The sequence below is a fragment of the Protopterus annectens genome, chromosome 1.part2 (assembly GCF_019279795.1).
Source record: "Protopterus annectens isolate FY-2018-M chromosome 1.part2, PAN1.0, whole genome shotgun sequence".
Taxonomy (NCBI): Eukaryota; Metazoa; Chordata; order Ceratodontiformes; family Protopteridae; genus Protopterus; species Protopterus annectens.
This window is the reverse complement of record NC_056727.1, coordinates 442,740,898-442,761,134: the sequence shown is the minus strand read 5'-3', so window position 1 is coordinate 442,761,134 and position 20,237 is coordinate 442,740,898. Positions and strand designations below refer to the sequence as shown.

Genomic DNA, 20,237 nt, shown 5'->3' with positions numbered 1-20,237 from the left:
CAGCGAACAGAATCTCCTGCATGGGCCCTACATACTGGTGTTCCAAAATACATCCATCTCTAGCAAAGCCATCCAGACAACAGTGGAAGCAAGGAGTAGAATTCTACTGCAGTTGTGGGGCAAGGGGTGGGGAGCAGCTGGAATAAAATGTGCTATATGTGTAGGATCTGCTGAGGTTCAGAACAGAATGGAAAAAGACCATCTCCTTCAGGTCAAAAAGGTCAGGAGTAATATTTCTCATTTGCCATTCCCGCCTGGCACCAAAACAGCCTCAACAGCCCATCACAGTACCAGAATTTGGGCCTGTTCCAACAATTCTAAAAGTTACTGATCTGCCAATGAAGACTTTCCTGAAAAGAACTTCCAACCTTCATAACTTAACTGAAAATGACCGCACCTAGCATTCACTGGCCCTTTGTGATGCTTCTCCTACCAACAGTGAACTTGGTCAGGTGCCCCCATATAGGCAGTTCCAGGTCATAGTCAAGACTGCTTCAGGCCTATCGCAGAGGTCAACAACCTGGGTTGTTTCCTCAAATAAGAGACAGGCAGGTCTGTGTGATGTTTCAGGATTTTCCTCGGACAGAGAAAGCTTCTTTCTTTATGAAACAGATATAGTCCTTTAAGAAACAGATATGGGAAAAGTAATAGGAATTTACAAAGTTTACAGTACTGCAGAATAAGGGGAATTGATGGACCAAGACAAGGAGCAACTGCAAAGTGTTAAATAAGGGAGAGTATTTGGATAATGTGTAGGAGTTTAGAAAGACTGCTGTTAAGTAACTTTTGATAACAGCTCCATATAGCTAAGCAAAATAGAAAGGATTTTCGTCACAATTAGGGAGCACAAAAGAAAATAACTAGGGGTCCTACAGAGGTATTAGAGGAGTTTTGAAAATTTTGTGAAATTTTTTATAAAGGAAAAGAATGTGGAAACATAAAAAAGGCACAAAGAAAATATTTATGGAAAACTTAAGTCAAGATTAAGAGGAAGATGTAGCTTAACAATTAATAGCAAAAGACAGGAAGAGATAAGAGAAAAACATTGATGTATAATCAAACAGTGGAAGTCTCCAGGACCAGATGGCATACCTATGGTAGTCTGGAAGTTGGTAGGTAATAAAGTGATAAAGATATGAATTGTTTTGTTTAACAAAATTTTAAATGGGGGTGGGGTTGGGTAGAGGTGGGTGAGGAGTGCCAGCATCCTGGAAGAAAGCTGTGGCTATATTACCCAAACAGGGTAAAAGCCCTTCAAACCTAGCTTCATGTATACCCCACTTCAATTTTAAATCATGATTTGAAATATTTTATATCTCTACCAACTAAGAGAATGACAAAGGCTTTGCCAGAATTGATCTGGCCAACATGAACAGAATGATGATTCAGAGGGAAACAGTGCATGAAAACATTGGGAAACAGTGCATGAAAACATTGTTACTGGTAGTAGGTTTTGATGCAGAAAAGGCTTTCCATAAAATCATCTGGAATTTTATGAAAAGGGTAATGGTAACATTTGGGTTCCCTGATAGAAAAAAATGGTTACTTAAGAGGATACATGATGGGTTGGAAGAAGAATTAAGGTGGGAGGGTTACTCTCAGACATGCTGTGTTTGAAACCCTCTTTCCCTTTATTTGCTTCATATTTTTTTCAGCCATTGGCAAAGAAAATAAAGGACTCCAAAATTCAAGGATATAAATGGTATGGTAATCCCAAAAAAATGACAGTTATTACCAGATGATTTGAAGGAACTAATCTGGAAGGGGAAGAAGGCAATTGCTAAGTGGCATAAGTTAATTCTCATCACAGAACAATGTTTAGGATTACCTGATCTGAAGGGATACTTTACAACTATGCAGTTAATTGCTGCATTGTCATTCTGTAAACTGTGACTTGATAAATATGTATAAAAAATGTCAGCAGACTTCCTCAGACTCAGCCACCATCACCACTTTCAAAATGGCACATTGTGTAGTCTCCTCGTTTTTACACACTCAAGTGTGTCACCCTTCTGATGAGAAATTAAACAGAAGTCCCTCAACCACATAAACATAACCTCCACTTTTATCTATATACTTCCAAAGTATCATAGATCTACCTATGTTATTTACTTCCAAGACAAGAAAATTCTATATAACTATAACAAAATTCTAAAGATTATACAAAGACCTCAACAACACCCCCTATTAGATGGTGATATTCATCCAAACCCTGGCCCCAGTAATAAAATTACCAGTGACCCACACAACCAATCTTCTCATACTACCTTTACCCCAATAAGGCCCTTTAACTCTCTCCTGATAGCCCATCTGAACATCCGTAGCATTAACAATAAAGACACCCACCTTCATGCACTCTTATAAGTGCACTCATTCGATATCCTTTGTATTATAGAAACATGGTTAAAGCCTTCAACTCAGGACCAGGAAATTACCCCTCTAGGATATAATATCCTGAGATGTGACCGCAAAACCAAAAAGGGTGGAGGTGTAGCCATTCTCTATAAATCAGAACTTCAAATTACATCCTTCAATGTGTACCTACCCTCAGATACTAATGCTGAAACCCTTACTGCTAAACTTCAAATCAACAACTGTAAATCTATTTACATAATTTGCTAATATCTCCCCCCCCCCAAGAAATAACATCAATACTCTTGAAAACATCCTCAGTTGCCACTCTACTCACCCACCTCAGGAAAGCATAGTGCTAGGTGACTTTAATATAGACTGGGCTAGCTGTAGCTCCCCTAATCCTATCAGCCACATAAATCTATATGTCCCAAATAATAACCACCTCTACTAGAATCCATAAACCAGGCGGTAAGGAAGCCACCCTAGACTGGATCCTTATAAACAGCCATCCTGACACACAAACCAGGTACCCTTCCAGATGACATCAGTGACTACACTCTAACCTACATAATTAAACAAAAAACCCATAGCCCAAATTCAAATATTTTCAAAACTTCACGCTCTAAAAACCACTTTTATCCAGAGAGCTTTCAAAATGAACTTAAGGCGTGTGACTGGTCACCACTACATCATCTTCAACTTGATGAAGCAGTGTCCTACTTTAATACAAAATTCCTACAAATTCTAGAATACCATGCCCCAGCTCGCTCTACCCGAATAAGGACCAAAATTGTCCCGTGGCTCACTAAAGAAACTAGACAAAAGATCCTCCTACGTAATAAAATTTGGGCCAAATGGAGGCCCTCTAAAAACCCATCAGACCACCTTTACTTTAAACAGTTAAGAAATGCCACCAAAAAAGCAATTCTGCTCGACAAATTTTTTTTTTACCTTCACCTCCAACAAACCCACCAGCAAAAACCTCAAAAGTTCTGGTCAGGCATTAACAAACTACTTCAGCGAGGGCACTCAACTCCTGTCCCATTAGGTATCAGCCATAATAACTCTAAGCAAATTGCTAATGCCTTCAACAACTACTTTACTGAAGCCATTCAAACTCTAGCTAATACACTACCCCGTCAGCACTAGCCCATTAATCACCACAAATAGCGGAGTTCCTTCTTTTCTTATACAACCAGTACCTACATCCCTCATTTGCACCCTCCTTCAAAATCTCAAACCATCACCCCTTCAGCTGACTGTCTACCAGCTGAATACCTGCAAATAGCAGCTAAAGCCATTGCCTATCCCATTTCCATCCTTATAAATAGAACAATTACAGAAAGCACAATCCCTTCCACCTGGAAAGTCTCCCATATCATCCCTCTACATAAGGGTGGTAGTTCTACTGAGATTTCTAACTTTCGACCAATTGCCTTACTCTCCCCAATAGCTAAAATAATGGAAAAAATGCATCCACCAACAACTACTTGACCACCTCCCTCCATAATAATTCACTTGCTGTCAGCATAGATTTAGACCATTCCATAGTACCACCACTGCCCTGCTATCTTTTTCTGACTGTATAAACAAAAATTGTAACAATAACTCTCTTTCCTCTGCACTATTTATTGACCTTTCAAAAGCCTTTGACATGGTTAACCATCTCCTACTTATTGACATACTAAAAGCCCTATCACTTGACCAACAGGCTTAAAAACAGACAGCAAGCAGTGCTCTGGGATAACAATCTATCTGCACCCCTTCCTGTTAACATTGGAGTACCTCAAGGCTCTATTTTAGGCCCTCTTCTCTTTTCAATTTTTATTAATGATCTAAATACCAAAATTCCACAAGCCACCTGCATACAATATGCAGATGATTCTACTTTAATATGTGCTGCTAAGTCCATAACTTCACTCCAGACCCTCACCCAAACAGTATTTAATATTGTTGAAAATTGGTTCATGCAACATTACCTCCTCCTGAACCCACAAAAAAAAAAAAAAAAACGAAATTATTGCTTTTTGCTCCTACCCAAAAGTCATCACAAATTCACTTCACAGTAACCTCTAACAATGGAACTAGCATATCTCCAGACACTACAACCAGACTCCTAGGAATTACAATAGACCACAACCTCAGCTATGATGATCATATTAATACTACTATAAAATCTGTCCACAAAAAACTAGGCTCCCTTTATAGAATCAAACCCTTGCTTACGCCATTAGCTAGATCTACTATTGCCCAGCCACCTTATCTCTACCCTGTTCTATGCCTCTGCCATTTATACCACTCTATCTAAAATTAACCTTAGCAAACTCGCAACCTGCTATAACAACATTGCCATATTTGCCACTGGCGCCCCATTTAGAACCCACCACTGCCACAACCTCCAACTGGGATGATTAGAACTGCAGAACCAACTACTTTGTTAACAACTTATCACCCAAAAGATCCTTTACCACCCGAAGAATACACCAATCCTCACTAATCTGATTACCCCATACAAAAATCTTGCAGCACTACGTTCAGCTAATAAGCTCCTAGTTTCCACTATTAAATCAACCAACAAGGCTGGGGACTCACTGTTCACTAACACAGTGGGAAAAACCTGGAACCAGCTTCCAAATGAACTCTCAAATCTTTCTTCCACACTGCTTTTCAAAAAATATCTTAAAGAATATCTTAACACACTGGCTATGTCCCGGCTCTAACCCTGACTAATATCTCATTCCCCATCCTGCTCTCCCTATACTTCTCTGCTCTATTGGTCTGACGCCTACCGCTGTTAACTAGTAAGCTAACCTCTAAATAGTATTTAACGAGATTTCCTTCTTAGAACTCTATAGGAGTCTACTTACTCTAAAAGTGCTAGCCCTCCTCTACACTAGATGTAAACATAAGTTTGTACATCTGTAAACCAGGCAAAAAAAAACAAAAAAAAAAACTAATTTTATATTATGTTTGTTTTCTGCACTAGATCTTAGCCTAAGCCTTACTAAGTTTTTTCTTTTATGTATAACCCTGTATAAGTTTTTTATTTATAATCTAAATAATGTACTGCAAATCATGTTATTACTGCATATAATGTATGTTATATCACTGCCTATGCTTGAAGCTTTTTTCCTCGGGCCTCTACTGAAAATGGACATATATCCAGTTAGACTAGCCCGGTCAACAAATGTAAAATAAAAAAATAAAAGAAATAAAGTCCTATCTGCTCAACTTGATGTCAGCTCAGTTGGATGTAAAAGATCCCATGGTACCCACAGAAGAGAGGAGAGGAGATTCCTGAGTTCCTTGGACAAATTTCCCACAGAGGTGTATAGACATCACCATGGGTCTCTCCTGAAGGTATACCATTAGCTTAGTGGGGGCTAACCTGGTTAACAAAGGTTAAATAAGATAAATAAAATTATACCTTGTGGTCAAATGGCTTGAATTTCCAAAGCCAAGTGGGTACAAGATAGCAAGCACGTATTTGAAATACAATTAATGACAAAGTATGAATGAATTGTTACCTTAGGCTTTAGAGAATCGTCACACAACGAATCTATTAACTCTCCAGATGCTCTCAGCTTCTCAAGTTCAGCTTCAAGGGTAGTTGCAGACCTCTCAGCCTATTTTGGAGAGTAAGATATGTATTTTTATTAGAAAATCCAAATCAGCATCGATCTGACCTCATTTTAGATATATATATATATATATATGTATACACACACACACACACACGTGTGTATATATATATATATATATATATATATATATATATATATATATACACACACACACACACACACACACACACACACTTACTTAAATCTGACTGCAGAATAATACCAGGATAAAAAGGGTACACAGTTATTTTGGACACTTTTGATCAATAATGCTCTTGTGACAGTTAACACCTTGTATATGGCTTGGCAATGTTTTCCAATTACAGCTCATGATAGTTATGTGAACAAATGTGTACAAATAAAAGCTTTTTTGAAAATGAGAATGCAAAATCTCAGTACTAAACTGAATAGATGAACATATGGTTTTGTATGGAAAGCATTCTGTAAAACCCCATCCATCAGAGTTTAATATGCATCTTTTACAGCAACCCAAATAGGTCAATGCTAATAAAATGCAGCTGTGTAAAACTGTACCAGAACGATACATATCCTTCTCTTCATTGTATTCGTAACATGACTGATCCCCTGCCAAGGGTGGCCTGACGTCCGGCCAGTATACCAAAGCCTTTATGTTGCCTTAAGGTAAGCTATATGTCACGTTTGCTCCTCACATAACATAGGGCATAAAGGTGACGTCCGGACGTACCATCCTCAGAACTGACAGCCCCAGTAGGAACACCAGTCCAACGAAAAACAAGAGGTGACCAGTACAGCATGCTCACACACTCACTACATTCAAGGACCACTGCTGCAACGTCACTTGCAATTAAAAGGAAAGGCACTAAAAGTAGCAAGAAGGCTGACCACAGAACTACGGTCGAGAATCACACATGCCTCACAGAACTGCAATAGCAACCCCTGCTTTGCATCTGTAAAGTTCGTCCTGCTTACGATGAATACAAAAAGTGTGATTAGACATCTACATAGCTGCCTCACAAACACTGTTGAGGAGGGGAAAAAAACAGTAAAGAACTTTCTTAATTGCTTTCCTAAGCAGGCATGCTTTGACAAATCCATGCATGCCTTTTTTAGGTTAGTCACATAAAAGAGATGTGCCTGACCAACCAGCCACTTGGACAAGTTCCATATGGACAGCTGTTTGCCCTTTCTTTTCTGGTCTGAAAAAGATTGGCCTGTTTGTCTAAAATATGTCAGCATTTCAGTTGTCTGTGGACATCCATCAAGTCCAAGTATTTCTCTCCATTGCTCTGAGAATTAGTGTAGAAGACAGAGCGCAAAGGAGGGAAGAATCATTGTTTTCTCTATTACAAAGTCAAGGTGTGGTGGAGGGAGAGATACTGGTGTCATAAGGGACCTTAAATGGATGACTAACTTTTAAAACACCTTGACTGCAAGAACAATGCATTGTTAATTGAGGATCTTGAAACAAGCAGCTGAGGTAGCTGAAAGGTGCCCACTGACTGACAGGTAAGAAACTCCAGTCAAACAGGCTTGCTAAACAAAAGCTGACTTAAGGTTAAAACTATATCCTTACACCAAAAGAATTTACTCATCTGGTAAAATAGAATTTCCTAGGAGAAAAATCACCTGGCATTCGTTACAAGAGTACTTATGAAGGAAGAGAAGTCCACTGTGGCATTAGGAGTCCTAATAGGCTTTTGAGATTTGGATGTATCAGTATTCCTTCTTGTTGGGTCAGTAAACTGCAACACCGAGGAAGAAGTACTGGTCCTCTCCTGCTCTTCTCTACTAGTCAAGAACAACTGGTACTGGATTTGGTCAAATGGTGGCTACAAATGTAGGCTGACCCTGTGGCTAAGAAGGCATATAGGAGCCCTTTGTTCCAGAAGACTGAAAATGCATCCACTACTACTGCTCTTCTGCTGAAGATCCGGAACAAAACTGTAATGTACTGATTCTGGGAGATGCAAACATGTTTGTCTTTCGGACTGCCCATGCTTGGGCCAAATTATGAAAAGCTCCTGAGTTTAGTTTCCATTTGTGGATGTTTAGTGTGGCTCAGCTCAGGTATCTACTAAAGAATTTTCAGCTGAAGAAATGTAAAAGACCAAGAGTTGCAAGCCTGGTTTGGATTGCCAAATCCCACTCTGCAGGACTGATGTAAGTGAACATCCCCTTATGCTGATATAGCACATGACAGTAGTCAGTACCACTTTCTCCAACATTGGACTTCTGGTAGAACAGTGAGTGCGAGACTGGACTTCCAGTAGAATAGCGAGTGCGAGACTGGACTTCCAGTAGAATAGCGAGTGCGAGACTGGACTTCCAGTAGAATAGCGAGTGCGAGACTGGACTTCCAGTAGAATAGCGAGTGCGAGACTGGACTTCCGGTAGAATAGCGAGTGCGAGACTGGACTTCCGGTAGAATAGCGAGTGCAAGACTGGACTTCCGGTAGAATAGTGAGTGCGAGACTGGACTTCGGTAGAATAGTGAGTGCGAGACTGGACTTCCAGTAGAATAGTGAGATCTCAGAATGGACTTCCAGTGGAATAGCAGACAGACTGGACTTCCTAGAATAGGGATGGACTGGACAATTCGGAACAAGAATAGTGAAGTTCTAGACTGAAAAGACTCTAGAATAGTGTTGCTGCTCTGTAGTGTTTAACAGTGAGTGGTGGACTTCCAGTAGAATAGTGAGTGCGAGACTGGACTTCCAGTAGAATAGTGAGATCTCAGAATGGTTGGGCAGGATATAATGCAGACAGAGCTTCTGACAGTTCCTCCTGGGGGATGGTCTGGATCAAACAGTCAACCAGGTAGGGGTAAACTTGAATAACCTTTCACCCAAGGTGAGAAAACACTGGGATCAAATACTGTGAATACTAAGAGAGCAGTATAAAGACCAAAAGGCAAGATGTGTACCTGAAATGCTGTGTCACTGCAGCTCAGGAATCACCTGTACTCCCTGCAGATGGAGATCTGTTTCTCATGTCCAGGGTGGCCAAGAGGATATCAAGTAACAGTAAAGGAAGGAGGGACTGAAGGGGAAGCCTTTTCAACATTTTTGATGCAACAGTGGTGTCCCAGAAGTTTTTCTTTTTTGTTGTTATATAAAGACATTTGCATTTGTCCTCCATTCTACAAAATTAGTTTTTTGGATGGTGGTGTCTGTAAATCCAGTACCTAAGAGAAATAATCTTGGAAATCCCAAAAAGCTGTAAAGATGGCCATAGGCATGAGTTCCCCAATACCCAATAAACAAAAGTTATGTACTTGTCTTAATATTACATCTGGAGAACAGATCCATCTTTGTCAACCACTAGGACTATGGCTGGCAGATATCCTGGCATCAAAAACTTTCCCAGGCTACTGGCCTCTCCCATTAACTATAATACTGTGCAAAGAAGGACCTTCTCCATATCTCTGGTATTATGCACTACGGTAAGCAACAGTAATAAAGTACAGTTGTGTACACTTACCATAATTGTAGATATTCGAGTGTATTCACTGTTGGAGTCATCACATTTGGGTTATCCCTGCCAGGGTAGCCCTCAGTCAGCCTGAATACCAGAGGCTTAGTATTTCTGCGTCATTTGCCATCACTCCAGGACTGACATCAGGTCATCAGTGTTATAAATTAAGGCAGCCGATGCCATTACATCAGTTTTTCTTGCCTGTCAGGCGCCCCCAAGAGGGAGCTAGGTTATGGTGGAAGAACACCGCCAGTAGAAAGTAAATGTCAAAACATCCTTGTAAGGATAGTGAGAGAGAGAGAGAGAAATTGAGAGAGAGAGAGAGAGAGAGAGAGAGAGAAAGAGAGAGAGAGACAAGGGGGATGGAGGGAGGGAAACCAGGACTGCAACAGTGAATACACTTGAACATCTAAATTTATGGTAAGTGTACACAACTGTACTATGTTCTTCATGTTTCATTGTAGCAGTCATCACATTTGGGTTGATTACCAAAGCTGAAGAAAAGGGTGGAGGCAGTCAAGAAAACTGGGGGCTGGCTAGGATGCCATGCAAGACTGCTGTGGCAAAGCCTGCCCTGGATTTGGAGAAGATAGGCAGGTGGTAATGCTTGGTGAATGTATGAACAGATGTCCATGTTGCGGCCTCCAGGATGTCCCTGGTGGGGACCCCTCTGAGGAAAGCTGCAGAAGTGGAGGTTGCTCTGGTAGAACATGTCCTGACCCCCTTGGGGGGAGGTTTCCTGTGCTGCTTGAAGCAGAAATGGATGCAGTGTGCTATCCATTTGGAAATGGTTTGTTTGGATATGGCCTTGCCCTCTGCTCCTGTAGCAAAGCTGACTAACAATTTATCAGTCTTCCTAAATGATTTATTCCTGTCTAGGTAGAATCTGAGCTGTCTGTGCACATCTATAGAGTGCAGAATCTTTTCCCCCTTGTTTTGTGGGTTAGAGAAAAAAGTGGGCAAATGAATGAATTTGGTTGAGAGCCACACTGGACACCACTTTTGGCATGAAGGATGGGTTAGTCCTGAAGGAGACCGTGTCAGTGTGGAAAATGATGAAGGGCTCTACAGCCATTAGTGCTTGTAGCTCAGATACTCTTCTAGCTGAAGTGATGGCCAGAAGCAAGGCGGTCTCTTCCAAGAGAGGAACATTAACTCTGCTGATGCTGCTGGTTCAAATAGGGGCAGGGTGAGTTTTTCCAAAACAAAATTAAGGTCCCAAGCTGGGACAGGTGCTCTTCTGGGTGGCATCAAGTTGTTAGCCCCACTTAGGAACTGTTTGATGACAGGGTAAGAGAAAAGAGGTGGCTCTGTGCTGAAATGAACAAAGATGGAGGAAGCATGAATTTTAATTGAAAAGAAGGATAGACCTCTGTGTAGTAGGTCAGCCAGGTAATCCAGGATGAGAGGTAGGGAGGGCTGTGCAGTTCCGGCTCCCTTAGCCTGGATCCTGGTGGAAAACTTTTCCACTTGTCAGCATAAGACTTTCAAGTGCTAGGGCATCTGGCCTTACGTATAACATCTAGAACTTGTTTGCTTAGATTGGCAGCTTGTGCAGTGGTCAGGGAATAAGCCAGGCTGCCAGATTGAGGGTCTGCAACTGGGGATGCATGAATTATCCATTCCTCTGGGTCAGGAATGTTGGGATCTGAGGGAGATGCCATGGTGGCAGTGGTGACAGGCTTCGCAGCAGAGGGTATCAGTGCTGGCATGGCCAGTCTGGGGCAATCAGGATTGTCCTAGGTTTTTCCTCACTTATTTTGAGCAGTACGCTTGCAATGAGCGACAGAGGGGGAATGCACAGACCAAGAGTTTGACCCAGTGGAAGGCTACAGCATCCACTTTCCAGGCCTTGCTGTGAGGTTCCCTGGTACATAACTTTCAGAACTGATTGTTGGAGTGGGAAGCAAAGAGGTCAACCTTCGAGGTGCCCCATTTTTGAGTTACAAGGGTGAAGGTTCTTTGATCTAGCTGCCACTCGTGTGGGTCCAGAAGATTTCTGCTTAAGTTGTCTGCCACAGAGTTGAGAGAGCCTGGCAGGAATTGTGCTAGCAGGTGTAGTTGCATGGCTGAGACTGTGTGCCAAAGAGTCATGGCGAGCCTGCACAGAGGGTATGAGTGAGTTCCTCCCTGCTTGTTGATATACCACATCACAGTGGTGTTGTCTGTTTTGATCAGTAGAGGGCCCGGGGAGAGTAGGGGTCTGAAGGCTGTCAGAGGTTGCTGAACAGCTAACATCTCTTTTTGGTTGATGTGCAGATGTATTTGGTTTGGGTTCTAATGGCCCTGAATGCACCTGCCGTCCAGGTGTGCATCCTAGGCATAGTCTGATGCGTCTGTGGTGAGGGTCTGGGGTTGTGAGAAGGGTAGTCCTTTGTAGTTGCATGCTGCTGCCCACCAAAGGAAATCTTTCCTTAAGCATGGTATCAGTGGTATAAGAGTTTCCAGGTCTTGAGAGTGTTGACAGCAAAGGCTTTTTAGGTACCATTGTAGTTTCCTCATATGCAGTCTGGCATATGGAATGAGTAGAATGCAAGAAGCTATGAACACCAGAGCTTGCAGGATTTTCCTTGCGGATAACTGGGGTCTGGTGGCTAGTTGAGAGAAATAGGTTGCCAGGTAGGTTTGTTTTTCTGGTGCAAGGAATGCCATCTGGGATGCTGTGTCCAGGCTTGCTCCCAGGAATACAATTTTTTTGCATGGGTACTAGTTTGGATTTCTTTTCATTGATAGTATACCCCAGGAATGTCAGTAGGTCCTTTACAACAGTCAGGCGCTTTAGCAGCTTTTCCTGACTGTCTGCCTGAATCAGGCAGTCATCTAAGTATGGGTAAATTTGAATATTTCTTTGTCTGCAAAAAGCAATGGCGGGAACCAGGAATTTTATGAAAACTCTGGGAGCAGTGGATAAGCCAAAGGAAAGCACAGAGAACTGAAAGTGTAGTGATCCCACCCTGAAACTGAGATATTCCCTGCAAGATTCCCTGACTAGGATGTGTAGGTAGGCCTCTTTTAGGTCTAGGGTGGCTAACCAAGCATCCTTGGACAGCATAGGTAGAAGTTGCTGGAGGGTGGGCATTTTGAATTTTGGTATCACCAGGAAAGTGTTTAGAATGGATAGATCGAGGATGGGGCATCAGGTGCCCTCTTTCCAGGTACCAGGAGGAGTCTGGAGTAGAAACCCTGGCCTATATGTTCTGCAGGAACATGCCCTTATTGCCCTCATCGAGAGCAGGGAAAGGACTTGCTTTTTGGCCTCTGCCCACTGGTTTGGGGGAAGATCTGGGAACCCTTTTGGGGTTGGGTAGAGTGTGGAAATAAAATTTTCGTATCCCTGGGACACTATGTTGAGGACACAGTGGTCGTTGGTAATGGTGGCCCAGGTGTTTACGTGGAAGAACAGTTTTCCTCCTAGGGGCAAGAGAAGGTGGGCAGAGGGAAGGGGTGGAAATGTGAAGTCATTGTGAGTTCTTACCATGAGGGAGTGGCTTAGCACTCCCTGGTTTTGAAGAGGAGGAACTACATTGCTTAGATCTCTGTATTTCCTGGGGCAGCTTCCCTGGGGTCTGGGCTGAGGTGACCTGGGGGGGCAGAAAAGGACCTGTGCTTGGAGGGGCAATGCCTACTGAACCTCGGTGGCTGGACCTGCAAGAAGTCTTTAAATGTCTGCACAGATTTAGCTATTTTTCCATTTTTTTTAAGACCTCCTCTGTCTTAGTACCAAATAAGTTGTCTTTGTGCAGTGGTGCTTCCAATAATTTGGATTTGACATGGTCTGGCAAGGGCTTTTCCTTTATCCAAGCATGCCTTCTAAGGACAGAACCAGTGACTGCTGCCCTGCAAGATGCTTCTAGGGTGTCAAAACCACATTGTAAGGTGTGCTTAGTTACTTGACTTGCAGAATGCATCAACTCTTGTAACTCTATTTTCGGCACAAGCAGGAAATTAAGATATTTTTTTTTTGAGGAGTTCCATGGTATGTTGCTGATATTTCAGCATACGGAACTGACAATTTAGTGCTCTAATAGCAAGAGTAGCACAGGTGTATACTATTTTACCCCATCTGTCTAATGTTCAGGAATCCCTATCTGAGCAGGTGGGATTCTTGGCAGAAGTTGCTTTAATTCCTTTAGGTCCTTGAGAGATAAACTCGGGGTCAGCAGTAGGATTTTTTTTAATAGAAATTTATGAGAGTCAGGGACTCTATAGTACCTGTCTGGTTTCCTGGGAGCAGAAGGGAGGGTGTCAGGAGTCAAACTGGATTCCATAAAAACATCCAAGACAGGAGGAATGGCCAGAGGTTTGTGCTGTGGAAGATTTAGGAATTCCCGGAGTCTCTTTTTTTTGAATGAAGGTAGTCCTGACATTCCCATTGGAAATGTTCCCTTAAGGTATGTAGGGTTTCCCCAAAGGAAAAGTCCTCAGGTGGAGAGGCTGAAGGGATGGATTCCTCTGCATCAGAATCCTCATAAGCTGAGAGGGGTTGCATATCTTCATAATCGGATGCATCAGAGTCATTGGACTCCTGTTCAGATAAAACTACTGGGGACAAATCTTTTTCTTTTGGAAGGGGTAGCCTGGCTTCCCCTGATAAGCATTATAAGGTCTTCTGCCATTTTAAGCATCTGAGACTGAGTCAAGGAAGCAGATGCCTGAGATTGGGTCATCAGTTTCTTGGATGTGGTTCGTACCCTGGGCCTTAGAAACTCGGCAGTTTTCGAAAGAGCGGTAGACTGAAAGAAGTCATTGGTCTGTGTCGAGAATCGGTAGTGCAAAGCACTTCCTCAGATGCCGGTGCCTGCTTAACAGCTCCGGACCATCCAAGGTAGAAGCATCCGCAGGATGCTTGGTCGATGAAGAGTCTCGTGGCATACCAGACTCCAAAAGGGTCTTGGTAGCGGCCTGCGAATCCACAGAAGTGGGCATCAGGGGCTGCAAAGCCATATCGGAATTAGAGGACCGAGAGCGAAAATATCAAGCTACAATAAGGGCCCGACGATGTATATTTCTGGTGTTGAACAAAGCACAAAAATGACAGCGGGGAACGTTGTGGTCTGGGCCTAAGCAAGTGACGCAGTAGGAATGAAAATCTCTGTGTGGTATTTGCTTTCCACAGGCGAGACAATTATTAACTTTTTCCGACATCTGTTAGAGCAAGAAAAAAGGATCCCCAATGGGATACTTGGCTTTAGAAGACTTCAACTTCAGTTTCAGAAATGAAAAACTCAGGTGGTAGCCAACTGGCAATCATGCGAACTGCTTCTGCTTTGGGCTCCTCGGCAAGAAAGACTGATGTAATGGCGTTGGCTGCCTTAATTTATAACACTGACGACCTGACGTCAGTCCTGGAGCGACGGCAACGGACACAGAAATACTAAGCCTCTGGTATTCGGGCCGACTGAGGGCTACTCTGGCAGGGATAACCCAAATGTGATGACTGCAACAGTGAAACACGAAGAACATCTACACAGAGGGGTACAGCAACAAAAGAAAGCCTTCCAAGACCCTTATAAAATAAAGCAATGGGAAGTTGGGAGGGTTTGACAAATGTGAATTGCCTATCAAGATCTAGTGCTCACGATGTATCCAACTTGTACATCAGATAAGAAGTTCTATCTTCATCAACTATTAGGACACAGTTCCAACCTCATCATCCTGGGAAGCTCTCTCAAGGGAACATTTCCTAATGGACAGCAGCTCCCAAGCAGAACGTAAACCTAGAGATCATATCCGACTCAGAGTCTTGGATAAACATTCAGTGATGCCCACATAACTGATGCACAAATATCATCCAAAGATGCATTTTTGAACAAAGCTTGATAGGCAGTCACTATTAAGCTATGTGTGCTCTAGGCTCAGATGGGAAAGGTGCATTATATTAGTGGTGGCAGAATATAATACAATCAGACAAGCAATTTGCCAGTGTCATTTTAGAAAATGTACAGTCTTAATTTCTTTTTAGAAAAAATAATAAAATAACTGGGAATCTATTGTGACATTTAGTTTGGTGCACAAAAATCTTACTTGCCTGCACACACCCACACAATTTAAGAAATATTTTCTTTAAATTAGAATAATCTGGAAAGGAAACTGCTAGATAAATTGGCTAGATAAAACTAGTCTTGTTAGCTACCTTGGGCACTGAAGATGGAATTGTTCTAAGGATACTACAGTTAAGAAAAATCAAGTAAAGAGGACTGACAGATGTGGTGTGCAACTTCGAAATTGTTTTAAAAGAAGTGATAGTCACCAGAGAGTGTGCTTTCCATGATAAATTTCAGGTCAGCTTAAGCTGCTGGTTTAAATGGAAAGATAACTTATTCAGAAGAAAAGTACAGGTCCTGTGGTGGCACAGGATCCTTCAGTGGAGGGAATAAGAGAAAGGTACTAAATAACAATTTACAAAACATTTAAGGAAGTCAGAGACAATCAGTACTCAGATTAAAACTGGAAATGGCTGGCAAGCACTCCTTAATGACTTGGCAACAGTCAGACATGGCTGGAACAGGGCTGTAAATGAATCCAACTCACTGGCTGAGCCTGTAAGCTTTATTATTGCTTGGCCTCTAGGCAGAGATCATGACTTTAACCACTGACTGGTTAAGAAGGATCCTTGGCCCATCACTGGAGACAAAGTTTCTGAACAGCCTCAGATACAAGCCTTCTCCACAAGATGAGGTTAAATCAGACAGAATCAAATCTGTGGCCAGTATGGCGCTATGACCTAGTGTTCTGAAGAATATATGGAACCAGGAAATGAAGGAAGAGTATAGGAGTCCAGCAGGTCATTTCTGTACTAGTTCTCCTCAGGGACACTGTCCAGGAGGGAGGGATAAAGGAAAAGCTGCTTCATTTGTTGTTGGTTGGGGATGCAGACAGGCCACAAAAAGGTTTCCCTCAGTAATACAAGAACTTCTGCACTACAGACCAAGATACCATTTGTGTGGCACTAGCAGGTAGCAAATGAGTTTATCTGCAAATAAGCTGGCTCCTCCTAGGATGTCACTCATTCCCATACTTGTACAGCTTCCTGGCAAAGGGGACAGAGCTGTCCTCCTCCCTGCTTATTCACATATCAGTTAACAGCTACACCATCTGTGTGTATTGCAACAGCACCTGGAAGAATGTAGTCTTATAATGCCTACAAAGTGAAGAGGACCACCCCTCCAGTGTACCGATGTGGACACTGGTCTTTGCACCCAAAATCCTCATCACCCTAGCATTGGGAGCTAAAAAGGGTCTGCCCAAAGAATGACTCAGTTTCTGCAGTTACCAACTCAAATCTTTCTTGCAAAATTTGAAACTTTTGATTAGAAAAGGGACAAGAGGTCTAAAGGCAAACTCCAGTATATGTTCAAAGAGCCCTGCAGCCTGCACACAAAACCTGGCACGGGCAGCCATGGAAATTGTGGCTGCCATGTGGTCCAAGACTGACAGGCAAAAAGAAATTACAACTGTTTTTGCCTTAAGGATTTCAGTCACAATAGTCCTTACTGGCAGAAATGCCTTGCGAGATACAGTGTTCAGAGTTGATTCAATGAATAGGAGCACTGGGGTGGGCAACATCCAGGACTCTTGAGTATTCACTGTGATTCCCAAGGACTGCATGACTATTCACACTGATTCCTAAGGACTGAAACATAATGAGATGAGACTCCCAGGTAACAATTAGACTGCTCATTGCTGGGATGGCTAGGGGCCAGTCATCAGGATATGGAAACACTCCAGTCACCTTACAGGCCCTGGATCAATGTGACGGCAGATATGTATTATTGCAAACGCTACACACACACACACACACACACACACGCAAATGGCACAGTGGCAGTCATCACATCCAAAAGATGAAACAATGTCTGAGGGTGGATCCTTCACTGCATTTATTTCTCACCTAGGTAACTAAATTTATGACCTCCTGGACCCTCTCCAAATGCAAGAATGACTGACACTGATGTGTGTTCAGTTTCACATAATTTCTCTAAGCAGCTGGGTTGATTGCAAAAAAAAAAAGAAAAAGAATTACTGGACAGGGTTATCAGAAGCCAGTCACTGAGCTAAGAAACATACATCGTTCTCCTGAAAAAGCTACGACTAACATTCTGGGTATTGAGGAAAGCCAAAATAGCCACATCCTGAAATGATGCCCACCCAGAGCGAATTGCAAACATCTCCTCTGTGTACTCCAGAAAATGACAGCAAAAAGTATATGCCATGTGAGTGACATTATTCAATCACCCCACACAGAAGGCTGCAGTGTAGTCATACAGAGTTACACTTTAGTATGTGCTGGCTGAAAATGATACAGTATTGGTAGGAAGAATACTGTCCATCCCCTTCAGGACCAGGGTGAGGCAGGAATAGAATCCTAGACCCCCTTATGAAAACAGGGTAGTATCTACAGCTCCTTTAAGCAACAGTTTAGTTCTGTTCCTAGAGCTTTGCTGAGAAGGAATGGTTTCTGGCAAAAAATGGAAATATACTGAGGGATGAACTGAAGAAATCACAGTGCAGTCAGTTCAAGCATACTCAAAGCCACTCTTCCAACTCAAGTGGGGATTTGTAAAGAACATCAGACAGTTTAGAGGCTGAATGACCAGAGTTGAGGTGCCTCTAGTATACCTGTTGTAAAGTAGTATTCCTGATTACTGGCACCACTAGAGGAATAACTTGAGGCTTGGAACAGGGATGCAAGGTCAAACCAAATTACACCCCACAAGCAAGCCAGTCTGTCTAAAGACTAAGTCACTAGTTCGTTAGGCAGGAGGCAGTGTGCACGTGTGTATACAGACTAATTTTGTCCAGGTCCTGACTCTCTAAAGAATATCAACTGGGAGGAAATATTGTGTCCTTTCTGCTAGCATAAGTAAGTGCATCCACGGACTCATGCAAGGATGAGAATGTGACTGACATTTGCCAGGTGTTGGGTGACATGGATTTAGCAGATAAAGTCTAACCAAACATGGCGCTTGGTGAGGCACAGGCCTGTATCAGACACTTAACTGGCTTCAGGCCATATTCTCTACGGGTGTACTCCTACATCTGACTCAGGATGCAGCCAAACATCTGCCTGATGGCTAGACCCAGAATTACAAGCCTTATTATTGGACAATCTGATGGTAGGAAAAGGACCCAAGGAGTCCTTGGTCCAGAGTGACTTGAAAGGGCTGCTTTACAGGATAAAGCCAGTTGTCCCTGAAAGTCAGCTGACCAAACAGGGGACTCATCCCCCAAAGTGAGAACCAGGGCACTCCTTTCCCTTGTCCTCATTAGCTGAATAAGTACTTGTAGAGACCAGGAGGCCCATTTAATACAGGAATGTACCTGTGGTGATGCACCAACCTACGTCTGGGGGTGTGAGAAAGTCGGCCCTCCTGCATTTCCCTTATTGGGGAGTTTGGCTCCTCCCATCTTCCTGGTCACAATGCACACTAAGGTTTCTCATGGTTGTTAAATGGCAGGGTTAAATCTCTTAACACTTCTAGAAGTTTCTCATACTGTGCCCCTCCCCGCAAGAAAAGAGGCACTGCCAAGTGCAGGTCATATGACAGCCAAATGGGCACAATATGTTGATAAGACATGCAAACACAAGAACTTTGCAGATGCCGGCTGGGACTATGGTCCAAACTGCATTAGCAGCACAAAAGAATTAACAGGTTCTGGGGATGAGTTTACTTCTGTATCTGGTGCACTGAGATACATGGTAATCACATACTGCCAAACACTAGGATCTCCTAGAAAATATGTCAAATTCTGATTAGTAGAAAGGATGAACTCAGTCAGGGATTTAGTCCACATAATGTCACAGCAAGCAGATGTAAATTATCAGTTGGGAGATTTATAACTGTATTTATCTTACCGTTGAAATCATTTTTGTGTCGTCTGTTCTTTACCTGAATTTAAAGCTATTAATTTAAGGCATTTGTATAGTCTGCATTGCTTTTTGGTTTCCATGCTGGGCCTAGGTGTTTTACTGAATTTGTTTCCCTCCCATCCACTCTCCCTATTCCTGCTGTGCTTTTATACTTTGAGGCTTTTGAGCTGCCTGCCCCTACTGTGCTGCTTTTGCTGTGCTTTTACATTAAGAAATTCTAGGATCATGTATCTTGACTGTTTTTACCTGGTCACTCTAGAGCTGAGAGGCACTCTAGGAAGCTCAAAGTGTAGCTGTTTATTGGCCAGAGGACACAGGAATTTGTTTTCAGCTTTTTTATCTGTCTGCTATAAATTAAATGCATTTTTCCAGAGCTGTACACCATTCAGTGGTGGTTAGCAGTGCACTGTATAGCAGCAAACCTATAAAGCTAGTACTTAGGATTTTACCTGTAACACAGAAAGGCTTTGTGTGGAGCTAATCAAACAGCACTAAGTTCACAGCACTATCTAACAAGTAGCCTTCACCCTAGACACCACTCAGGTGAACCCTGTAAAACCAGGACCCTAAACCATAATAGCCTAACCCTAATACAGGTCATGACAATTTGGATTTGCAATTTCCTAATGTCTCTGTGGCCAGCTTGGTAGATATGGGCAACCTGTGATAATGTAGCAATTGTCTCATGTACTCAGACAACTTTTTCATCCTTAAAGAAAAACTAACAGTATGGTAGAGATGTCCATACATACATACCTTCCTTGGAGGCAAAACACACACTATATCCTTCATATAACACTCCACACACACCCACCTTTCTTATGTTGAGGATGAGGGAATGAAACCACTCCAAACCTCAAAGACCTCCTGAACCATCAAACTGCAGCACCTACCCTCAGCAGTCACTACAGCAACACCTAACACCACACATA

General features: G+C 42.5%; 1 protein-coding gene across 1 annotated transcript in view; it reads right to left on the bottom strand.

The window, feature by feature from the left end:
- Positions 1-20,237, bottom strand: part of RRBP1 (ribosome binding protein 1) — a gene marked incomplete in the record, with an annotated part of 1,023,325 nt that overhangs the window by 16,050 nt on the left and 987,038 nt on the right. Inside the window, 1 exon segment of the mRNA XM_044056904.1 lies at positions 5,883-5,981. Within this exon segment, the coding sequence (XP_043912839.1) occupies positions 5,883-5,981 (99 nt within the window).